The sequence below is a fragment of the Rhipicephalus microplus genome, chromosome 4 (assembly GCF_043290135.1).
Source record: "Rhipicephalus microplus isolate Deutch F79 chromosome 4, USDA_Rmic, whole genome shotgun sequence".
Lineage (NCBI taxonomy): Eukaryota > Metazoa > Arthropoda > Arachnida > Ixodida > Ixodidae > Rhipicephalus > Rhipicephalus microplus.
Genome location: NC_134703.1, coordinates 46,545,662 through 46,570,926, shown reverse-complemented (window position 1 = coordinate 46,570,926; position 25,265 = coordinate 46,545,662). Strand labels below are relative to the sequence as shown.

The window sequence follows — 25,265 nt, the reverse complement described above, 5'->3', positions numbered from 1 at the left end:
ACAACGTCACATCCGTGACAGAAAGACGTCGCCGAGTATTGGCGGAGAACTGCATAAAACAGTTTTATGTAAAAAAAAAGCACGCCATCTCAACGAAGTCAATGAATGATGAGTGGGGCGAAGCTTTAATGCTTATCGGCAACACTGAAAGTCTCGGCGGAGCAAGGCGGTAGCGTTGGCATGAGACTAGTCGCTGTGGATAGAGGCGATCGAGGTTGTTGTCACACCACACGCGGTCACATACCTTACAGCTGTGGCTGAACGAGCAATCGAGAAAGTCGCGTCGCGCTTTCAGCACGCGTCGGCGCCACCAACATAAGGTAACGACCGCTATCGGCACTGGACCACTGCTTCCCGCGCTCCCTTCAATTCGAAGTTATCTTGATTGATTGATATGTGGGGTTTAACGTCCCAAAACCACTATATGATTATGAGAGACGCCGTAGTGGAGGGCTCCGGAAATTTAGACCACCTGGGGTTCTTTAACGTGCACCCAAATTCGAAGTTATCTTGCGTGCTACCTCTGTTCGTGGGCTCTCACTTCGAGATCCGCCTGCCGATGAACCTGCTTTGCTTCGGCTGCGTGAGCCCTCGCCGCTGCCACCACCTGCGGATGCCTGTTGTCGCTGGCTTGCGATTGCTGCGCATGCTGACGCCTTGCTTCGGGCTCGCGAGCTCTCACTGCGGGGTCTTGGCTGGAGCGCACGCATTGCAGCCGCGTTGCGAGCTTTCCGCGCCGCTGCCTTCGCTTCCAAGGTATTCTTAATGAGCAGCTGCGTGAAGATGTGTACTAACTCAGCTGCCGGCGATGAAAAGTAAAAGACGCCAAAAGAGCTCGCGGCTATACAGGCTCGGCCCTCTGCCGGTCGTCTGTCTAACTAGCGCACGCGCCCAATAGCACAGCGGAACAGTGAAGACGAAGCAGTACAAGTGTGTGCTGCTCTGCCACTCCATGAAGTGGGTGATCTAAAACTGCGCCTCTATCAGTCCCCGCGAGAACTAGTTAACACGGCGTGATGAGGGACTTGCCCCGAGCAAGAGGAGCTTAGCTCCTCAAAGCCAAGGCAATTATTAGGCGCGCAGGGGAGTCGTTTGTCTTCCCGTCTAGCAAGAAGGGCCCACTACATGACGGCAACACACTTTATAGCTCATTCTACAAAAGCAAGCATGCCATAAGGACCGGAAGTTTTTGCACCCGGAACTGTGCAACTTCCTTCCAGAAAGCTGGAAGTGAGTCGAAGTTCATGATGTCTTTCCTCTCCCTTAATTGCTTTAGTTTCTTTTTTTTTCTCGTGGCCCAGCATATTTTTGGGGGGCAAAGCTCACAGAATGTGCATGCAAAGGCGCTAAATTCCACTAAATATTGCTGTTAAGTGTTGTGTTTAAATTAGAAATTCCCACTAATATTGGAGTCACAATTCTGCTGCTATACACAGGAGAAGCTAGACCAAAAAAAGCATATGAAACATAAATAAGCAAATATATCACACGCATATGTGAAGTTTTATGCTACAACAGAGGAAACCACAGAAAGGGTTACCTATTCCCCGACATTCTCGTTTCCAGACATAGTTGCTGCAGAAACTTCTGAAAAAAAAGCATAAAAAACTGCTCTGCTTTTGAAGTCACCCGGTTCTTTACGCATAACAACGTAGCTGTGTGCGTCCTGGTCTCTCGTCTTGAACACGACAGCGGATGTCTTGGCTTCCGACGCATTATATTCAACCGGGAAGCCTTATATACAGCAAACTTGCCCGTTTCAGTTGGAAGCCTTCAACTTGCCACGAAGTGACTGCGCTTCGAGCTTATTTACATAATATCTATACTAGGAAGGCACTCGTCGGAAGTGCAGCCAGCTATGCACTAAGCAGAACCGCAAGAAAGCAACAGTAGTATACTATTGGCCTTCGTCTGCGGCTGCGTGCTCTCAAAGGAGGTACAATGAAGGATGTGTAATGTGTGCATGGTGATCCGCAATTCATTATATACACGCCCACACACGTATACACACGCTTTGCAACGTCTGTACCTCACGCGCAAACAGACGTGTCAGAAAGCAAGTGACACAACTGCGTACTAACAAGCAGCGGATACGACAAGCTTAAACAGATATAAACTGCACGTGCGTTCGTCTCAGATACGCTAAGCTAAAATAAAAGCATTCATAGCGATAGTTGAATAAGCACCCGCGAAGTTCTGCTGCAGAAGTGCTATCGGAAAGATGGCGCTTCACTGAATAAAATTTGTTACGTGTATCCATAAAACACGAACTAAGCACACAGTATGCCTGTGTAACTTTTTGTAATACAACTGATAAACAAAATTAACAAATGTCTTTGCGATATTTAGTTAGGAAGATAGGAATAATATGGTTTAGGGGGCAGAAGTTACTATCAATGCGCTGCTGATCAATACAAGGTAGTGGTCAACGCAAAATTTACGGATTCGACGCGCTGCAAACTTGGGTCGCAGCCAGATCGCTCATTCCGTGGAAGTTGTTATCATCGTTGTTTACCATTTATTCCTGTCCTGCATCCATAATCCTGTGCTGTGACGCTACGCATCTTTTATTTTTCTTTGTTGACTGCAGGCGTTCGTTGCGTGGCCATCTGGAAGTTATCAGTGCCTCGCTGGGTCCAGAACGGCACCGAGGATCCCGTATTGCTTGACTGCGAGTACGTGTACAACGAGCACGATGTGCGCCTGGTGGTCAAGTGGTTCTTCAACAACCTCTCAGAACCGGTGTACCAGTGGATACCGGAGCTGAACTCGCGTCAAACGAGCGGGATCCTCACCGGCCGGCTCGACGACTCGTACACGGTCGGTGGCCCCCGAGACTCGCAGTACCGGGCGCTGCGAATCATCCGGCCCACGACCGAGATGAGTGGTCTCTACACGTGCGTCGTCTCGTCCCTGGCTGGCACTGACTCGCGGAAGCAGTCTATGATGGTCTATGGTGAGCGACTCTTGTCAACGTGTGCATTTTATAACTCTCACATGAGTAGCTGTTTGGTTGCATGAATATATCGTCACCCTATGATTGCTTAGCGCAACTCAAAACAAAAGGAGGTCCAGGTATAGACCTAGGACCTCAAGGTAGGGAGAGACGCTGGCGTTTTGTCTTCTCTTTTACCCCTGCTTCCAGTAGCGTAGCCAGAATGGTTTTTCGGCATGTTCGTGCTTGCGTTTGTATGTGAGTGTGTATATATACGCAAGCAAAATTGAAAACTTACGGAAGAAAGTTTGAACCCCTTCATTCCCCCCCCCCCTAGGCTCTGCTTACTTTTACTTTCTTAACGACGTGCCAAGCAGTCAGAGCGTTCACACTCTCTTACATGTTTCGCAAAAGTTTGGGACTGCAACGTTGTCGTGCTGGATACAAAAGTAACGCAAAGACGTAAAAATGGCACCACGAGTGGTGAGAGTAAAGAACCAAAGTTTGCCACTCACGAACGGGCATGTGTAGCTAGTTACAGATAATGAGAATGGTGACCAGGGCAAGCGCAGCGCAGATAGTACAAAGATATGGTATTTGTGTGCTGTAATTTCATAAGAACGCACGTAGTACGTTTTTCAACAGCCCCGTAAAAGTTTGTTTGTTTTTTTACCCGAGACTGCAAGCAACAAAATGTTGACTAGATCTCTTTTGCTAAAGAATTCCCGTGCAGCTACGAATCTTAAGATATATTCGCCATCCGTGCTAATGAACAATAAAAGCTCAGAATTTTCAGCGCGCCGTCCTTTTTTTTTTTCAACCTGTGACGCTGCTTTACTCGGGTTCACCACCGGTGTCTGAGAAAATAATTTCACTCTACAGGAATGCCCTACCAATTTGAATGCCCTTCCATTGATACTTGTGAGACCGATTTGGCACTGCGGCTTCACTTCTAATACGGGGGCAATTTATTCAATTCGTTTAATAAGCCAGCACGTGAATATCCGCCAAATAAACCTTGATTGACTCAAATTATGAAGCTTTAGGTCCGAAACACGCTTTCCCAGTACTATGCTTCATAATGAATGGGTCATTATACTTGCATCAGTTCACTAGACCTTCTTTGAATATTCCACAAGTCTCACTAGATTACACGTCTTTGCTTTGAAAAACCGCCGACAAATTATAACATCTATATTATACTCACCTGAAGGAGCATTCTAAACGAGCAAGGTGGTCCCGTTGTGTGATTTGGTTTATTCACCACGGAGTGCTTCCCAGGTTAGTGCTAGATTGTGTCTGAGTTCTCCCTCACTTCCTTAGGCTCTTTTTTAGGACGCAGACTCCCGCCGTTTTATTTCACCAAGCGCGGCTAATTTATCTCATTTCTCAGTATTCTATATCATCATTTCCGTCTGAAAGACGCCCTGAAAAATGAATTGTGTATGTAGGTGTTCAAGAATACAAAACACAAAAATTACACCGAGCACTTCTCGTTCTTTTTTTTTAAATAAGAGTAAGACCTTCGACGGAAAAATTGTGGTCTGTCTGTCTGTCCGTAAATTAGCCTATTTATCCGCTCTTAACGATATTCTAAACGACACCAAACGATACCACAAATAGCCGAGCCCATCGGCAGCACCCACAAATATTGCTCAAGATTTAGCGTTCATACTCGTGCGATTGTCGATTAAAAAGCAATTATAGCGCATATCTGAGGCACGATAACAACACGTCATTATGTATGTCTTGTTACTAGAAAATGCATACATAAGTCATTCTAAGGACCGTAGCGCTTATCACGCTGCGCTGATGATGCAACGCTTGCATGAAAAGGCAAGTGTTTCGAATGCTTTGCTAAGACGGTGGTGGCACCGACCCGTCGCTTTGCGTTTTACACCTTATTGCCTCCGAGAAGGGCGCGCTCGCCGCACGCGTTGTTTTCCAAGATTACTGCCAGATTGCTCTCATGTTTCACGTGTGACTAGGGTACCTCGATGTGCGCGCCTCCTTCGTTGCTTTGGGGGGTGGAGATAACCGCGTCATCTGCTACGGAGTCCGCCATTACGATGCCCTCTCCGCAAGCCACCTATAGCAACGACGGCCAGCCGACTAGTGTTCCGCGGCTGCGAACAGAGTTTGTTTCGTAAAAACGTGTGGTACTCAAACAACATGAGAGAAATACAAAGTTTTTTTTTTCATCGGGAGTGTGAAGTTTCTAGATATCTAGTCTTCATTTTTAAAGTAACATTAGCAGCTGTAGTTCCTCGCAGCAGAAAAATACCGTCGACGCAAACCTTGTTAACACCTTCAATTAGCGTCTTTTTGGACTAGTCGCTAACTATTTATAGGGGTTAAAGATGTGAAACACCCGCACCTAAGTCACGTGACCTATCAATGCATCTGTGTGTTGTGTGCATTCCATAAAAGTGTAAAGACAGTTGCCATTTTCCAGCTGGTTGAAAAAAAAATAATAAAAAATATGTGCTGTCAAGAAAGAAGGGAAGAATCACAACATATCCACGGCGTGAATGTTGATGTGTGGGGCGAAGCGTTTATGCATGCTCCCGTTCATGCGTCCGTTCATGCGGCCATCCGTACGTCCGTCAGTCCAGCATATTCACGAAGCACAGCATAGCACGAACGGACGGACGCTTCGTTTTACATCATTCTATTTGGTGATCTACATGCGGTTTTCACGGCATTAAATTATAGTTCGCACGCAGACGTTGACCGACAAACAAGGTTTATAGCGTGTTTTCTATAGGAAAATATGGCAAATTAGCAATTTTTAAAGCGTTCATCAATATCATTAAATTAAGCGACCACACGATTGTACAAGAATGAGCAAGCAAATTTCATTTATTATACAGCAGTTTCAGATGCCACAGCTCTATTTGGACGATAACTTTATTATATTAAAAAAAAACTAGCGTTATAACTTACTTCAAGCTAACCGCAGCGCATGTCTTGCTTCCACTTCCGCAGGTTCTCGTTGTTTCGAGCTGGTGCAGGTGAATGCGCAGCTTTACTCGTGCATAACTTGATATCAACATTTTTTCCAGAGAACCCCTCTATTGCTGGCATGTCTGCACGCTGCACTTCACCATTTCGGTTGAATACTAAGTTACAGCGTGGAAAGGGGAAATCAGGGTGAATAGGTTGTCTTCTCAGGATGTGATCCCTTTCAAGTCCTCTTCACAAGATATGAGCGAGCTCATAACCTCACCACTCGGATAACAGAAATTCTCGCCATCCTGCACACACTTATTCAGAGCAGTTAAATATGCGCGTTCATGGCTCACTGAGCCCTTCATTGCAGCCCTGCACTGCCCACATATCGTTTTCTTCAACATTCCTTACACAAGAAATATACCTATATGATGCAAAATTCTGCATTCTATTGAAGTCATCGCTTTAATGAAAAAACATTCCCCATCATTAATATCCTCTTCAGCATCTCCACGACATTCTATTTTCCCTTGGAAAATCATGTCAACCAAGTAATGCTAGTCATTATTTTCATAACTAGATTTTACCGGCATGTGTAAAAACTAGCTGTCGCATACAAGCTTTAGAGCGCATTTCTTGTCGTAGGCGTTAGGAACGGGCGTACAAACGAATGCACAGACAAACCGGCGCGTGGATGGACATGGACGGACAGATGCACGCATGGACGGACAGACCCATGAATGGATGGAAGGACAGAGGCACGAACTAACGCAGGAACGGACGGGCCGACGGAACGGAAGGATGGACGAATGTAAGCACGGACGAACTGATGGACGCTTCGCCCCACTCATCATAATTTCCTCCGTAGATATGCGTTGACACCGTTTTAACTGACATGCAATGCAATGCTACTGGCTACTACGACTACGACGACACGTGACATACGACCCATGACGTAAAGGGCTTTGCCCCTAAATGAAAAAATAGTTGAAGGCGCCGGCAGCAACAAGCGCACAACGTAGGTGCACATCTTCGCGCAGTTGCAGCTTGTGTACAAGAAGCGATTGAGAACAGCGCATTTTGTTCGATCCAAAATGAACGAGTTATATACGCATGTACACAGCATGCAAATGAATGTGTATTGCACCCGGTGCACCAGTGATTGCTATTAAGCCCGATAGGAATCAAATTTCTCAACAGTGATTGGCGCCGTTCTGCAGCTGGTGTAAGAGAGTCAATCACATCAATCTTGATCGCGATTGAAGCTGCCCGTGTGACAGCGTTTTAAGTTATAACTCTCGAAGTGCTGAAATGGCATAAATTACGCTGCACAAACACGAACGGTCCGTGGGTTGCCACTTCTCGTGCTTGATTTTTACAAGCCACAGGAGTCGCCTTTTCGGATCTTTCGAAAATCTGAACATTCTGTAGCAATTTCGCGAGTGGTTTGTGCACTGTGGCACGCGGCACCCCGGCATTTTGCCCGAGAAGACACCGCCCGCGTGTCTCACTCAACCAGCCGCGACGAGACGGGGGGAGCCGAATGGCGGCTGCTGATCGGAAAGGGGCACTCACCCCTTCAAAGAGTGGTTCCACCCTCCAAGGGGGCGCGCGCATCGAGGCATAGTTTCCTACAATACTTACTAGAGGGAACTCTGGCGCTAGTGTCTATGGTAGCTGCAGCGCACGGCGCTTCAACGAGCATAGGAATGATGGGTAGTACACACATTTGTCTAATCTTCGTACTTCTTCTGGCCTGTTTTTGGCTCCGTGGGTGTTCATGTGGCTTAGAGCTTTTTTTTTATAAAACAAAAAGCAGCAAATGTTCAGCGATTGTGCTTCACCACCCTATATTTTTCGACTTACCTTTCCAAATTGGGTCAGGAATTTCAAAAGGGTTGAATCTTTCTTTCAAAACGAAACCGATACACAGCAATAAACGAAGCCGCAAGCACGATTCGCCGCCCGCAAGTACGAAGACTAGGCAAATTTGTGTACTACCCATCATTCTCATGGTCGCTGAACGATCGCAGCGCCAGAGTGCCCTCTAGTTAATTTTGAGAAACACTATGCATCGAGGAACCCTAACGTGTGACGTGACGTGATGCGCTCGTTCGCCTCCGCTGCACGGTCGAGGCACTCTAACGCAGTGCCTTCAGAATATCACTCAGCGATGTTCTGGCGCAGAACTTCAAATAAACGTTTTTTTTCACTCTCTCCAGATGCAAGACTATCGTCTTTCGAAGACATTTGCAGTGTGACATGCAGATACGGGGCCAATTGTTTTATAGGTTTATGTACATGTTGACATGAATAAATATCCTTGCATCTCAGAGAAAGACAAAAACAGTTGAGAGACAAGAAAAGGAAAATGTAATTCATAAAAACATAATTGTAGCTTGAGGATTCCCGACCTTCACTTCGTAAAAGAATGTAAACAAATACGAAATATAAACATAAATGTGCAAAGACGTTTGGGGGCAGCGTTTGAGTACCTGTACAAAAATCAATCTGTCTATTGGGTTCCCGCTGCTAAAGTTCAAAAAAGGCACAGTGGTGAAAAGCATGTGAAATGGGCAGGAATGCAACACGCGATCCATGAAAGTCGGCTGAAGCAGAGCGAGACGTCAAACTTGGACATGCACAAAGTGAAAACTTCCAGAAAGTAAGGGTGACGGAAGCTAGAAAAGAACCAAGTGAAATCAATCTTCTTGCACAGTGGTCGAAACAGGGAGACATAAAATAAACGCCATGCGATTCCCGTGATAACATACAAGTAATGATAAAGTGCAGGTGAACAGGTCACAAAAAAAGAAAATTTCCAGGGCAAAATAAAGAAACGGCCTAAAATAAAACAAATATACAAAGGAAAATGATCGGTGCATTACTAAACAAGTTCTGAAACAGAAAGTAGAAAACAAAAGAAAGGTGGATGCAGTTGTACACGGCAAGTGCAATGGGCGTTGCTTTTTCAGCACAGCCCCGGCGTTGTAATAAAAGCTCACACGCCCACCACAGGAGAAGGCTATAACTTTCTGATGTATACATGTATACGTAAAAGCGACTGTTATGAATTGCGCTGCTGTAAAATTCAAATACCGGGTTGCTATAATATGGGCGGAGCGAAAGAGCAGCCGACCAATTGTTGAAACAGCTGCCTCGTCCATGTTGTCACCGAGGGCTTTCGCAACAAATGCATTCTTGTCTTTTCGTGCAACTTTCTACTGTATTCTGAAGTTTTTTTGTGTCATCAGCAATTCCTTGGACTAACTTTAGACTAAACGGCAGGGACCTTTCGACAGCTGGCGACTGACGCAGATATTGAAATCTCTTCCGAAAATTTTGGTATACTTTGTGTCCTCTCTCAATCCATGCAGTGAAGAGGTTTGAGTGTGGCTGGAAACTGGTCACGGCGAAATTTTTCGAGCAGCCGTTTTTTACGGGAATGTGTGTGTGTGTGTGTTCGCGCGTGTGTGTTTGTGTGTGCTGAACCTTAAGGTATACGTCATTTATTTTCAGTTCTGGAAGCTAGCAAGTGCTTGCTTGAGCATTTATTTACCTTTTTTGTTTACCTTCATTACCGACTACTTAAACACCTGTTTGAAGCACAGATGTACAGTGACTGCTGAGAACTTTACATCCTCATTTGCCTCAGCTGGAATGTATCTCGCAGAGTTATTCAACCAAATCTATCATAACAGGCGTTGCGTTTACGTAACTACTCTTGCATTGGAATATGTGACACTTCTTAGCGATAGACGGAGGCATTTTAAGTTCGCGTTCTCGTTTCAAGACGCTACTGCGGAGTTCCTATAAACGTGGAATGACCGCATGGTTATAAATAGGGCAACCAATAATCACCAATGCATCGCTCCAACACTACGCAGCTGACTGTTGAATCGGTTGGCCACCGGGTCGCTTCCTGCAGATTCTTGGGCGAATAATGGTGTAACTTTGTCAGTATTGTTTGCCTTATTGACCTTTCAAGAGCAGAATTTTTATATATAAAAGTTGGCTACATTTTAACAAGTCTAAAACTAGTGCCGTTTATCAATCTAAGATTCATTCTAGCGGCATCTTTACGTTCTATTTGGACATCGGAAGGAAAGGGCAACGCGTTATCGCAATGGTGACTACACAGATGGCGCACTTAGAGTGCTGCACGATACTGCCGCGCCGTACGACACGTGTCAGTTTTATTCTTTACTTAATAATTTATTCTCCCGATGACGTAAATATTTATGGCATGGCGAGAGACTTTCTTTACGTAAGGATCTCGTTTTTTGCCCTTTTTCGTCTCTGACGTGTTAAGCGTGGTGCTGATCCTGGGCTCAGTTATTAAACTTATCGACCCGTCATAAGCTTCTTTCATAGCTCATTACCAGTCACTTGCAGGCTCGAAGAAACCACATAATCCTCTCGCATAAGCTTCTCCTATGCCGCGAATGGCGGCACCCGAGGCGTTGCTGAGTCAAACGCGAAAATGAAATAAATACCCTGCACGAGGTGCTCTCAAAGTGAGCACCAAGAAAGCGAAATATACGTGAATCATAGGTGGCGAAGGGCAAAGAAAGGTCTTAGGAAAATGTGCCAGAGGGAGGTTACACTGTCGTGTTTTGGCTCGCACTATGACACACCCATCCTGCATGGACAGAGTAAGTGGACAGCAGTGGCTTACGTCGGCCTCGCGGGAAAGGATTAGCAAGGTTTTGATGGCGAAAACCAAGAGGCAAGCGAATGAAGGAGAGCTCATTGTGTGCAGCTAATATGAGTGAATTAGTCTTTTTTTGCATAAAAAAAGCGTATTATTAACTGAAACAGGAAATGTAAGGTTTTTAATGCTTGCTGAAGAAAATTTTGTGACACCGGTGCGGACAGAAAATGAAAGCGAAGTGTTTTTGGAATCAAGCCTTGTGTAAACAGACTTGCTGAGTGACTTTTACCGCGCTTATCAAAAACCCGAGTGTGTATCGGTAAGAAGAATGACAAGCTTGTTTTGAGCGAAAGCGGAAGCGAGTCATTGAAGAAAAGGAAAAAAAAGTGGTGCACAGTCACCTAACACGTTTACAGTTGCTATCGATGCCTGAAAAACTATGTTTTAATGGAAAAAAGACTGACCAAGAAAGAAGCAACAGTGCTAGAACAGGTCAGAAACGAGAAGATGCAAACACTGCACTCATCTCGTCGCCGTCCTGTTCCAGCGCTGTTACTTCTTTCTTTTTCAGTATATATCGACCATTTCAATTCAAGGTGCTAATACAGGAAGATATATGCTTGTTCTGTATTCGCACGCAGAAAGTTAAATAACATGAATAGAAAATATGTATCTTACATTGATAGAGCAGTGATGAAATGAAATGCCATCATCCCAGAAATGCAGATGATCAGAATAGCGTTTACTCTGCGAAGATGACAGAGGTACTACGATTGCTCACAGCCGCTCTGCATTTTCAGGTGTGATCCCCTTATTTGTTACCTGGACGGACAGTTATATCCCGTCGAGATGCGTGAATTTTCACGATACGTGGACGCAAGACTAAAGCTCCACATTTGGCAATACCCCACCCCATTTTGCGTATTCCACCGACATGGCAGAGTGGTATCCGCCGTGCTATGCATAAGACATTGTGCTACTCTATTTTCCCAACAGCGTCAGTGTGCTGACGCTGCTCAAGCACAAGGGGCGAGAACACGTAAAAGCTCGTCTGTGCGTAACGCTATTTGCCACACTTCTTTGCGCACGTAGAGGGATGTTTGCAAGCCGCTGTCGCGTCCTCATTCATTATTTGTACGCATCTCGACATACTCTTCTCGCCAGCCATCCACACCTACCCACGTATACCGTCTCTCCTGTGGCCTTCCCAGCCCGTTTCGTGGCAAATATAAGCGCTACACATCTCGGGTCGATGATCACGTTCTTTTATTTTCCTGTTTCGTTTTCAGAACGTCGTAGCGGCGATAGCTGTAGCACCCGGGTCGAAATGTTAGAAGTAAAGCCCACAAACGAACCAAATACAAGTTAGAAGCAGGGCTGCAGTGCTCTTCCAGGTGCAAGGGAGAACCACATATATTTTTGTTAGTGCATGACACTTGCCATAGCGCTTCGCGGTCTTCGGAGCCTCACCCTCTGCAAACCAAGTTTGTTGAATCAAGCGACGATGAGTAAAGGCGTTCAACGGTAGAATCCTAGATGTCTCATGTCGGGGTAGGGGAAGTCATTCATGTGAAACGCGCTTGAGGGGTGCTGGGTGCGAACTGAAAAAAAAAATACAAAGTACGACTGCCCCATCATAGCCATTGACGTGTTCTACACGAAGCAATTCCGGTTCCTGCCCTTGGGCGTGCTCAGAGTCAACCACCGTGCGTGAGCGAGCGTACGTGCCTACGGGAACGGCACACATATCCGTTTTCCCCGCGTCGGTTGCTGAAGGCAGTTTTGTTTTTCGCTCCCTGTCATTGTTAAAGCTGCCCCAGAAACATCATATTTGGGGGACCCGACACGGGTGCTTGTGCGCCGCATAAATCTAGGAATGGACGCGTCGTTCTTTGCCAAACAGTATTTGGAAAGTGTTCGCAAGCTCCGCCGAGTAACTACCATGTGACAACGTTGTCTCGTTCCAAACTTTCCAGAAATTGTAGTTCAGCACGTGTGAAAGCACATTTCGTCTAAAATTTCGTGTTGCTTAATGTACAGGGATGATCAAAAGTTTGCAGCCCGCTATTCTATACGCTATCCTATGACAGCGTTCAAAGATGAACTTTCGACTACCCTGCACGTAATAATTCATCGCAATAGGCGCTCTTTGGCAGACCTGCATGATACGCTGAGTAGGTGTTATACTTTGAGTAAGTTGTATAAAGGTGGTCATTGATATGATGCTGCAGAACACGCGCCTACTCCACATTAGTGTAAAGAGCTATCTTGAAATATCTTTAAAATATTTTGGGTTTTATCGTGAATCGAACCCGGGTCGTTTCCATGGCAAGCGGGAGTTCTACCACACAGCCACGCCCCTGCATGTGAATGCAGTGAAAACAAATTCATCCAATTGGAAATGCCGGGAAATAGATTTTTGTGCTTTACAAACAGACGCATCCTGTGTATATGCTTCACCATAAAACATGACAGTTTGCCGTAATGTTTGATACAAGTGTACATAGCCATCGGCCGCCAGAACATGGGATTATCATAATGGTTTCCTAGTTTGTAGCCAGTCACCTACTGCAAAAGGCACACACGTTATACTTCATCCTAATGACCACGCAGTGGGTACATAGCAAATTCGCAAAGAATTCATACGCCAAGTGTTTGAAGTACGAACTATAAAGAGAATATAACTATCGCACTATACTCTTGAAGGCGAAGCTTAAGGGTCCCCCATTTTTTTTATTCTGTAAGACACTTAGCGCCTTTAAAAAGCAGTTTGTACTATAAATTATTTATTTGAGACCTGCGAAGAAGTGCTTGAACTAGTAGTTTGAACTAATTACAACGTTAAGTAAGCTTGGAAAGTTGCTGGTTGGTGACATAATCTGAGAATGTGCCGCCGCAACAAGGAATAAATGAGGTCTTTCCTCCGCCATAAGAACAACATGCATAATGTATAGATTACAAAAATTTTACAATGCACAGATTCAAGCTTGTTGAAACGCGTTGTATACACAGTATATTGAAAGACACTTTTGAACGACACCGTCGAAGTAGCCTAAAAATTCATCATTAGAGTTAGACAATACAGCAAACAAATGATGCATCATGTCAAAAGAACTATCACTGCAAACTATGTGTGTTTTTACGCATTTTGAACAGTTCATGGTCTTCTTATAGAGTGCTTAAGACGTGGGTTTATATCTTAGACGGAGTGCTATTAGACGAAGCATCCCTTCAGGGGCACTTGCGTTGGGCGCACGTTGCGTTATTCCAAACTGGTATCCTCTAAAATGAGATCAGTGTACAATATTAACTGAATCAGCTGGATGATAAAAAACACAATAACAGAGACTGATAAAGTAACTAGCGCACGTTCCGATGTAGCTTGATTTTAGTAGAGCATTTCGTCAGCAGATGCATAGATTACAAAAGGCGGCACAAAAATGAAACTCGCAACATTCTTATATCCTAAGTGATGTCTGCTTGAAGTACTTTCCTGTGATTAGTGGCGAAACTCCTTAGAAACTTGACTTGTCTTAAGTTGTGGTCACGACACAGAACTGAGCCTAAACATATGTGAAACACGCACACACTCACAAAATTGTTTTACAAATATATTCAATGTAGACATCGGCTAATTCTAAGGAAACGGAAGAGTATTGGCGCGTGTATCTATACTAAAACGTGCCTAGATAATTAGGCTTCTCAAGCAAAGCAGCACATGTCGAGCACTATACGTCCCGACAAATTATTCATATTAAGATGATGTCTTGCCACGGGTAAGATGGCAGTTTCTTGGATTCACTTTGGAGTCATATTGTCCGTTTTTGGCAAGTTTCTGAATCATCCTTGAATTGTCTAAGTCGACTGGAAAGTGAAATAAAGTTACTTTTGAATATACACTTTATATCACTCAATTTACGTTACATGGGGCAACGCTCGGGTAACGTACAAATACTGACCAGTACGATACCCACAGCTTCGCCCACTCGTCATGAATCGCTTCGTGGAGATGCGCGCATTTCTTTTATTTCAGTATTCACTACTCTTTGCGTAGTCAAATCCCCTGCATAACCAAGCTATTTTAGGAAGATAGTAAATCGAGCTAGTTAGTAGTTGTTTTTTTTTCAGATATAGAGATGTGTTGCGCTTACTCCTCATATGACCACTCGCACCCGTTTTTTCACCTCGCAGTGCCAGCGAAAAACTTCACTCTCACATATGTGACCACACCAGCGCCGCCAGCACCTCCTGCAGCCGCTTCATCCCTTGGCACCGCCGCACGTGCACGTGTGGGTGTTCCCGCTGATACCGCTTCCACTGGGCCGGGTACGAGTCCGGGCAGCTTCAGTGGCAGCGGTACGATGGTGGAGGTGCACTGCGGCGCCTTGGGGCTGCACCCGCGTCCCACCCTGCGGCTCTTCAGCATCACACCGGACATGCGCCGCACCGAGGTACAGCGCGGAAGACCCCGAACACGCAAGACAAATGGCACGTACGACATCGAGCTGTCGCGCTCGTTCAGCGCCGAGCAGTTGCCGCAGTCGGTGACATTCGAATGCGTGCTCGAGATACCGGGCACCGACTACGAGGTGCGTCGTAGGACAGTCTACAGTCCTGGTGAGTGCGTGAGCCTCGAAAGTAGAATTGCAGGTGTGAGAGGAAAAATGCTTTGATCAAATGCAAGAGATGCCAGTCTGGACTGTTCAAAGATATACTATACCCAATGCATGCGCTCACATGTACGCACGCACACTCTCACACACACGCACGCGCACGCACGCACGCATGCACGCACACACACGCACACACACACACACACACACACGCACACAGACACGCACGCACGCACACACATGCACGCACACACACACACATGCACGCACACACACACACACATGCACGCATACACACACACAGAGGTTGCTCTATTTGCTAACTTTTCGTTAAAGCTCGTGCCCCACAAAACTAAAACTTCAACGACGCTTTTGTGGCACGTGACGCACGTATGATGCTTTGCCACCAGTTTTAAATATGCCGCACTTCCAAACACAACAGTCTTGCTGAAGGTGTAATGCCGCCTTCAGAAAATGTCTGTCTTATCCATATCCCCTGTAGGCACACAACACGTTTTGCAGGTCTTCTGGGGCGTTAGACTGAATGCCTATTGGCGAGGAGCCTCAAGAGCAGAAATATCTGGTTAATCTTGAAATACTGAAGTAAGATGTCCTAGGCTCACGGAAATTTGATCTTGATAGCTGCTATCATCACGTTAAGTGAAACTTCGGAGGTACTACATGAAAGCGTACGGTACACACTGTACAGCTTTATTTCTTTTATTTTTGTCATTCTTCTTGTGATCCTTGATCAATCTGAATAAGAATGTATGCAAACCTTATTGGGAACATGACGCCTTTGTGAGCTCACCCCTTTCCCGCGTATTAATAAAAAAACTTAAAAGATGTAGATCTTAAGTGACGGGATGAGCAGCGAGAACTGCTGACAGGCACCTTGTAAAACGCTCGGTGCACTCAAACGCGTAGGACGGAACAAAGAAAATACACTAATACGACTGTTCTCGTAAAAGTGGATTAAAATGAGGTATATGTGGCCACCAGTTTCGAGCGCCAAGACCGTGCTAGTTAGTTTCACAAAGGGAATGTTCTTCCGTGTTATATTTTAATACATACTGACTACTTAGATCAAAATACGGCGTGTCCGGGAAAAGGACACGTTATGAGGTCACTCCTAACTGCAATAGAAGAATAAATAGTCTTTCAGAGTAGTTCAAATATGGTTGAGAAAATCCGACCTTTCGCGAAGAATAATGTTCGTTTTTGTCATTCTCATATTAAGAAATGATATTAGGTCAACGTGAGAGTGACAGTCCAATAATGAACGTATCAGCGTGGTAGTTTTTCTCTGCAATAACTGCATAAGGCACGCAATGCAATCTAAGAATGGTACATCATGAGATAAAAAGCAATTTCATGCTCCACTAAGTCGTAATGCATTGGAATTGCTTTAGAAATATTTCAACGATGGCGAAGATGAGGTGTCACTTCCAGCAAGTTTCCGTTTTGACAAAAATGTCACTTTACGGATAAAGTATTTTCAAAGTGATGAGCTTTGCTCTCTCAAACGCATGACCATCACCTGAAAGTTATCAACGCACTATACGTGTATCTATAAAAAAGAAAAACAATCAGAAGTGTGATTTTGTTTGGTAAGCGCAAAAACTTATACCGGGTTTTGAGAAGCCATATACCGAAATTTTACCACATCTCTGCCTTATTTATATAGGGCAGGTAGTGTAAACCTGTGTGCTGTGCTGTTCAGTGTCATAGAAAGCACAATGATGTATCATTAACAACAATGTGTTGTTTCTTTCAGGTTATCTTTATTTAACAGGTACGTACGTCCACCTCCCTTCAGTTTCATACGATATCCGAGAACATGTAAAAAAGGCACGAATAGCTTAAGTCTGCCCCTGATGTTGCACAAAACTAAGCATAGTTTGAATATGTATTGAAATCAGTATTCTAGAAAGTCGCGTGCAGATATTTTGTTAATGGATAAGAATTTCAAGTGAAAAAACGCTTACAGAGACTCACAGTAAATGTTCTCCAGCGTCGGAAGTTCGGAGAAGCAGATATACTTCCTCATATATTTTCTTGTATAGTCTCAGGTAAGAGGCCGTAAAAACGGCGTGGTGTATAAATGTAGAAAATGAATTTTGTAGGTTCACCTGAGTGAAAGTAATTCTAATTTGTGCACAGCCTATCGATGCTTGCAGCATTTAGTTGGCTTATTCTTTAAATTTTCAGTATGCACGATTAAACTTGTGCGTTAGGCTTGCAGAATCGTCAGCGTTTCCAAATATTTCATGCAATATGCCGTTCAATCTTGAATCTTGCTAACAGAATAGGTCTTGCAGCAGTGAAACAGCGCCCATGTTGGCACTCTTGCTTTACAAATGTGTTCGCTCAGTTTCATTGTCCAACAATGAGCGAAAATATATATCCAGCTAGCTGCCCCACAGTTGCACAGTCGTATTCGCAGATAAGCTTTTAATTTTCCAAAACATTTTTGTTTTCCAGGTGTTTCATCAGAGATCACCACAAGAAAGAGCTTACTGGTCGTGGTTTTGGCCCTCACGCTTTTAAAGAACACATGCACATCTACGAGTTGAAGACTAGTCCCAGGTAAGTACTAGCTTTTTTGACGTAAGTTTTCTATTCTGTGTACCCCGACAGAAGGTCATTCCACTTAATCAAGTGACTCTATCGAGGCTGCCATTGAGTTGAGCTTTTATCAATAATGCTAGAGGCAATGGCGAGAAAAGCCTTTACGATGCCCTCATGTTTTCGCTTTAGACAGTGCCAACCACCGCAGTAGAGACTGAGATGTACATAATGTCATAAAAAGTTGAGCTTGAATGGTTGTTCCAGTTCAACGAAGTGTTAGCGAAAAAAAAAAAATCGCACGTGCTAAGGCAACGATCTGATGTCATGTATTAAATACATCTTTATTATTGGTGAAACAGAGCGTTCGCCCTTTCGCTACTTTAAGGTATGCTGAGAGAAATCTGCTTACAGCGCGATGAATAACAAGATATGAAGGCTTCAAAGGAAGTAGATGCGTTTGTTTTAATAATCTACATGCATTACATTTACGGTGTAATGCGGGTGAATTCGGCAAGTGGCACCCATGAACGTAACAGAAGCAGTGAAAGCCGTCTACGATTGTCCAGGCTCTATTAGCGAAATGACTTCTGCTCCCAAGGGCAGTCTGGTGTGATTTGCTATAGCTCGTGCATTTCGTAACCGGGCGAAAATCCCTCTTTAGTTCAACGTATCAAGCCTACCGAAGGAAATTCTGGCTCACCAGCACTTCATGCTACAAAAATGTGGAACCGCAAAAAAGGCTGCCGACCTTCGAAAACTTTGGAAAGACGTATCTCCACATCTATTGAAATTATACGTGATATATCCAATGCTTTAGACGGTTAAGTGTCCGTGGTGCGGCAACACGCCAACTCTCTACCACATCTCGTTGTGTTGCGATCTTAAGACAAGTGACATAGCCAAATCGCTCGGCAAACCTTTAAGCCTTAGTATAGAGAAGTAGAAGTCAAACTCGCCAGTTCGGACTCGGGAGAGCAGCTCGTGCTCCTGATTAAATTCCGACAGGTGGCTAAGGCAAGATGGAAACGTGGACGTAGTCACCCATCATAGAAGCTCCAAGATCGCCCTAATTCTCTTTCTTTTTTATATAAAGTTTCTTTCTCTTTCTCTCTCTCTCTCTCTCTCTCTCTCTCTATATATATATATATATATATATATATATATATATATATATATATATATATATATATATATATATGGAGAACTAAGCGACAAGTGGCTCAGTTAGTACTCGCAGCCATAATCGCAACGTATTTCATTTGGTTACTCACCTGATTCATTTTTTTCTTGCAGGTTTATTGAAGAAACTGTGCCAGAAGCTTGAAGGACGCCTAGTCAGACGTTCAAAGTTTTTGTAATTAAGATGTACAAACGCACATATATTTGTAATTATCTGGTATGCTTTATCGAAGGACAGTTACATGAGGCAGAAAACTGGCCAACAGTTACGGCTTTGTTTCGCCCACATTCCTTTAAGAGGAAGTCCCGCAATACTTGTGGCTTTCCTTTGTTGTTATCGTCCATTTGCTGTGATGAACTATGTTTTTTGTTGATGCCCCACTACACGTTTAATAGTTCCGCCTTTTGTAGTAAACCATTTGTTTGAATACCAAAGATAATATACTTCCTTTTTATGGCTGCTTAGATATATGGACTACTCTATGCTAACCTGAAGCAAAGACCAAAAGCGTGTACCAAACATGAATGCAACGGCTGTTTCTGTGAGCGCGTATCTGTTGGAGGACATCGGTGGACTGTTTCGACGAATGGACATGTCGTGGACAAAGCATGCAGTGCCGAATTTGAAGGCCCGGGTGTCTTGCAGAAATATCGCGATCGCGACAAATGAATAAAAAATATTTTTATGAAACCAACCTCTCCACACTTTCACATTTATTTTATTTCGTATTTGTTGGATAACATGAGTATAAGCAGTGTTTTATTCAGCATGACGACTGCACCACTACGGTCGTTTCTTTAAAAAATCGACATTCCTGGCCAACTCGCCAGAAGTTTGCAATGGCAACGTTGCGTATGTGTGCTTTTATCACTTGAGACGGCCGGAGACCTTTTATGAGATGGAGATATTATTGCGAGATTTAGTCTTAGTGAGCTCATAAGTTTATTTTGCCGTCATCATGCACTGAAAAATACCTATTAGAACATACGAACTTGGGTGTTCTAAGCGTACTGGCAACTAGCTGTACGAAAGATGTAAAATGGTTATATTGTTGGGTTGCATTGGTCTTCAGATGCTGAGCCGTCAATGTGACGTGAATAGATAAGATTGCTCAATATAGCAATGGTAACCTTTAAGTGAGCCCCGCCGCGGTGGTCTAGTGGCTAAGGTACTCGGCTGCTGACCCGCAGGGCGCGGGTTCGAATCCCGGCTGCGGCGGCTGCATTTCCGATGGAGGCGGAAATGTTGTAGGCCCGTGTACTCAGATTTAGGTGCACGTTATAGAACCCCAGGTGGTCGAAATTTCCGGAGCCCTCCACTACGGCTTCTCTCAAAATCATCAGTGGTTTTGGGACGTTAAACCCCACATATCAATCAACCTTTAAGTGAAGCTAATTGATAATGGCTAGGCTGGGTATCGTGCGCAAGGCGTAAGGCTCATTGGGATAGAGAGATATATGGAAAAATAGAGTTTAGCGTTATTTCAAGAGCACAAAAAGGTGTTTGGGCGCTCAAGTGTTGGTTGGCCTCGTTCCTTCAGACGACCATAATAGCCTTCCTGTCCCTGTTCACCAGCTGTCAGTTTTGAGAAAGGTAAGTTGACTCTTCAGTCCTGCTCTTTCGGGCACTGAAAGAAATAAAAAGGAGGGCGTTGCGCTCTACGCCATACGGATTTTCATGGTGTATAAAATTTGTAGTTTCGTTCAAAACAGGGGGATGCGTGAGGCGTAATTACAAGTCATGTAAGAAAGTGGTGCAAGAAAAAAAATGAATATATAAGAGTTGCATTTATAGAAGACACACGCCGTGCGTTAAGCTTGCGCTATAATGCGCCCACCAACCACAAGGGTAACTCTGCCTAATTATCATGGATATATGCAATAACTTCACAAACAAGTGTTTGCAAAAATTTTTTTCTAATGTTTAACCTAGTGTTTTTAAGAACTAAAATTGCTCGTTTATTAGAGCGAACCCCCCTATACATACTTTATAAGGACTTTAGGCTTAGTGCGCGTGCTTGTTAGGGCTGAACAGTAAAACACCTCAAATACTTGAATAGAAGTTCATCGCACGCACCTTTCGCGCGAAGCAGCATAAGGGGTGCAATACAGAGTCAAATGATTAACATGTTATTGTTATTACAGGCACGCATTGTTCTTATAGAGCTCACACTGATCGGAATGTGTCGACACTGTTGTCAGCATGTTACAATTTGAATACCTTGTGTTGGTGGACAGGCGTCTCTAATAACCATATGGTGGTTTTGGGACATCAAACCCCACATATCAATCAATGTGTTGGTGGACAACTTGAGGCAATGAACCTACTGGACGTGCATGATTAGCTTTCCGAGATATAAGATCTCCTATGTTCCTTCGCCGTAATAAAAGCTGAAAAGCAGTCAAAAAAGCTACGACCCTTATCAGTCCCGAAAAGACTAAACTTTTGTCTGACGTCACACTTTTCCCCAGTGGATAATGATTGATTGATTGATATGTGGGGTTTAACGTCCCAAAACCATCATTTGATTATGAAAGACGCTGTAGTGGAGGGCTCCGGAAATTTCGACCACCTGAGGTTCTTTAACGTGCACCCAAATCTGAGCACACGGGCCTACAACATTTCCGCCTCCATCGGAAATGCAGCCGCCGCAGCCGGGATTTGAACCCGCGACCTGCGGGTCAGCAGCCGAGTACCTTAGCCACTAGACCACCACGGCGGGGCATCCCCAGTGGATATTCAACGAAAGTAAGCAACTACATTCCGAGCTAAAATCTCTCCTATTTGTTAGCCTCACCACACGAAACGCCGAAAATAAGTTGAAAAAGTTTCGTGCCTTATCAGCACCGATAAGGCTAAACTTTTGTCACACGCCACACCTTTCAGAGGACACACGACACATGTAAGCAACTATAATCCAAGCCAAAAACTCCCCTGCACGTTTTCTTCATGCACTAAAGGTCGAAAACCAGTCGAAAAAGTTTCAGCCATCATCAGCTCCGATAAGACTCAACTTTTGTCTGACGTCACGACTTTCCCCAGAGGACATACGACGCATGTAACCAACTATATTTTGAGGTAAACGCTTCCCTGTGCGTTTGCTTCACCGCACCAAACGTCAAAACCCGTCGAAAAATTTTCGAGCCTTATCAGCGTCGACAAGGCTCAGCTTTTGTTTGACGTCACGCCTTTCCCCAGAGGACATACAAGGTATGTACCCAACTATATTCCGAGCTAAAAGCTCCCTTGTGTGTTTGCTTCACCGCACTAAGAGTCGAAAACCAGTCGAAAAAGTTTCACTCCCTATCAGCCCTGGTAAAACTCAACTTTTGTCTGGCGTCACGTTTTGCACTGGTGGACCTACTCGGCCTGTAACAAACAGCTTTCAAGCTAAAAGCTCCCCTGCGTGTTGGCTTCACTGCCCTAAACGTCGAAAAGCCATAAGGCTCAACTTTTCTTTCACGCCACGCCTTTCCGCGGTGAACATACAACGCATGTGCGCAACAGCTTCGGAGCTAAAAGCTCCCCTGTGTGTTTGTTTCACCGCACTAAACATCGAAAAACAGTCGAAAAAGTTTCGCCTCATATCAGCCCTGATAAGGCTCAACTTTTGTCTGACGTCATGCTTATCCCCAAATGACACGAAAGGCGTATAACAAACATCTTCGGAGCCAAAAGCTCCCCTGCGTGTTGGCTTCACCGCACTAAACGTCGAAAATCATTCGAAAAAGTTTCGGTCCTTATCAGCTCCGATAAGCCTCAACTTTTGTATGACGTCACGCCTTTCTCAAGGGGTGATGCCAACGCATGTAACCGACTATATTCCGAGCTAAATGCTCCCCTGTACGTTTGCTTTACTGCACTAAACGTGGAAAAGCAGGCAAAAAAAGATTGCCCGCAGCTTCCCTCGGGGGAACACTGAGGAGGATGCGGAGCATATAATTGGTTAATGGGGTGTTAAAGTGCGACTTACTTGGGTCGATGGCTAAATTGATTAACGTGGTTGTGAAATGGGGTGTTAAATTGCGACTTACTTGGGTCGATGGCTAAATTGGTTAACGTGGTTGTAGGAGGGGGTGTTAAATGAGTGAACACGTACACACGTATGCGAAAGGGTGGCGCTGGTCGAAGGGACGTCGATCATTGTGTTTGTGGATTCGTTGGCATTCATTTCACCGCGACCTTGGACGTCGACGCGCCGTACAAACCAACCGACGAGCGGCAACTGAGCGAGCGAGCGCCGACCTTGAGTATATATACAGCGCGACGGCGCATGCACTGTCAGCTGTTGAATGTTCTCGAAGCGCGAAGGCGCATGCGCGTCCACTGGAGAATCAGGAGAATTGTAGAATGTTCTCGAAGGGGAGAAGCGCGCGTGGCACAGATGGTGGGTGACGGTGCATGCGCGCGTCAGCTGTCGAATGTTCGAGAAGGGTGAGAAGCGCAACGGCGCATGCGCGCGTCAGCTGCTGATGTTCTCGAAGCGCGACGGCGCATGCGCGCGCGTCAGCTGCCGATGTTCTCGAAGCGTGACGGCGCATGCGCGCTACATTATACACCTAGCGAATGTTTGTGAAGAGGAGAAGCGCACGCGGTGTGTAGAGGAGGAAGGGTGCACAGATGGTGGAGGAGTGAAGCGCGCGCGGTGTGTAGAGGAGGAAGGGATGCACAGATGGTGGAAGGAGGAGGAGGAAGCTTGCGGATGGCGCCGCACTACAAGCCTCGAGTATTAGATGCTCCGCATCTAAAAGTTTCGATCTTTATCAGCTCCGATAAGGCTCAACTTTTGTCTGACGTTACGCCTTTCCCAAGAGGGCATACAACGCATGTAACCAACTATATTCCAAGCTAAATGCTCCCCTATGCGTTTGCTTCACCGTACTACACGTCGAAAACCCATCAAAAAATTTTCTAGCCTTATCAGCTTCGATAAGGCTAAACTTTTGTCGGACGTCACGCCTTTCCTCAGAGCACATAAAACGCACGTAACCAACTATATTCTGAGCAAAAAAATTCTCTGTGCGTTTACTTCACTGCACTAAACGCTAAAAACCAGTCGAAAAAGTTTCGCCCTTATCAGCCCCGATAAGGCTCAACTTTGGTCTGACGTCACATTTACACCAGTGGGCCTACTAAGCGTGTAACAAACAGCGTTGAAGATAAAAGCTCCCCTGCGTGTTGGCTTCACTGCAGTAAACGTCAAAAATTTGTCGAAATAAGTTTCGGCTTTTATCAACCGCGATAAGGCTCTACTTTTGTCTGACTTCACGTCTTTCCCCAGAGGACACGCAACGCATGTAATCAACTATATTCCGAGCTACAAGCTCCCCTGTGCGTCTGCTTCACCACACTAAACGTCAAAAACCATTCGAAATGTTTTCACCCTTATGAGGCCCGAAAAGGTTCAACTTTTCTCTGACGTCACGCCTCTTGATGATGTGCATAGTATGGATGTAACAGGTGCCTTCCGAGCTAAAAGTTTCCGTATGCGTTTGAATTACAGCAAAAGTAGCCGTAGAGCGGTCCAATTATTTGGACCCTTAAAGCCAGATTAAAGCTCTACATTTAAGGCGAAAGATGTTATGGGAGCACAACAGCTTACTCTGGCGCCGTACTTGTTCGTTCGCACTGCCGCCAGGTTTGTGACCGCAATCGCACGAAATAAGAAAAAAAAAGTTAAAAAAGCCTGCCTAGGCTCAGGTGGGGTTTGAACCCAGTTCCTCTGAGTGGCAGGCAAGTGTTCTGTCACAGCGCCGAGCTGGTATTTTTTTTTCTTTAATGACAGCGCCGAGCTGGTACGAGCTGGTACGTGCAACACATTCGCAAAATGAAGCTGTTGAACCTGTTCAAAGATTAGGCTGAGAAGGGACTCGCGTTAATTTATCTAATGTAGCGTGGTAGGGGAATGAATAACCAAGTGCCAGTGAATGCGAAAAGCGCAAATAGGGGGTCATTGAATGCTTTGAACCCATCACAAAACGGTGATGCATAAGCCTTCGACAACTTCGCCAAAAGCTTTAGAGATATGTAATAGGTACCACACTTCTTCTCAGAATGACCAATAATGGTTTAGCCAGTGTTCCCCTACTGCTTAAGTATTACGGTGATTTAGAGTACGTACGTTGCATGTACACTAGTATTAGTTGCCGCAAGAAAGTCCGAAACATACTCTAGAAAGGATGCTCCCTCAGGTTTCGTTATGAGTGCCTGCGAATTTTTCACTGATGTTCCACCTTGCAGTGATGGCCCTAGTACACGTGTAAGAGTTATCTTTCGACATAAAGGTTCTGGACTTCCTTTTGGCGGACTCCTTTTTTGTTTCGGTGTGGAACGAGTTTAAGTGATCGTGTGATAGTAAGA

General features: G+C 44.9%; 1 protein-coding gene across 1 annotated transcript in view; it reads left to right on the top strand.

Moving 5' to 3' along the window:
- LOC119171946 (uncharacterized) overlaps positions 1 to 19,373 on the top strand; it is a 66,867-nt gene extending 47,494 nt beyond the window's left edge. Inside the window, exons 2-6 of the mRNA XM_037422855.2 lie at positions 2,591 to 2,956; positions 14,733 to 15,158; positions 16,932 to 16,949; positions 17,639 to 17,743; positions 19,019 to 19,373. Of these exons, the coding sequence (XP_037278752.2) occupies positions 2,591 to 2,956; positions 14,733 to 15,158; positions 16,932 to 16,949; positions 17,639 to 17,730 (902 nt within the window). The 3' untranslated portion in view covers positions 17,731 to 17,743; positions 19,019 to 19,373. The remainder of the gene's footprint in view (positions 1 to 2,590; positions 2,957 to 14,732; positions 15,159 to 16,931; positions 16,950 to 17,638; positions 17,744 to 19,018) is intronic.
- The last annotated feature ends 5,892 nt before the right edge of the window (positions 19,374 to 25,265 follow it).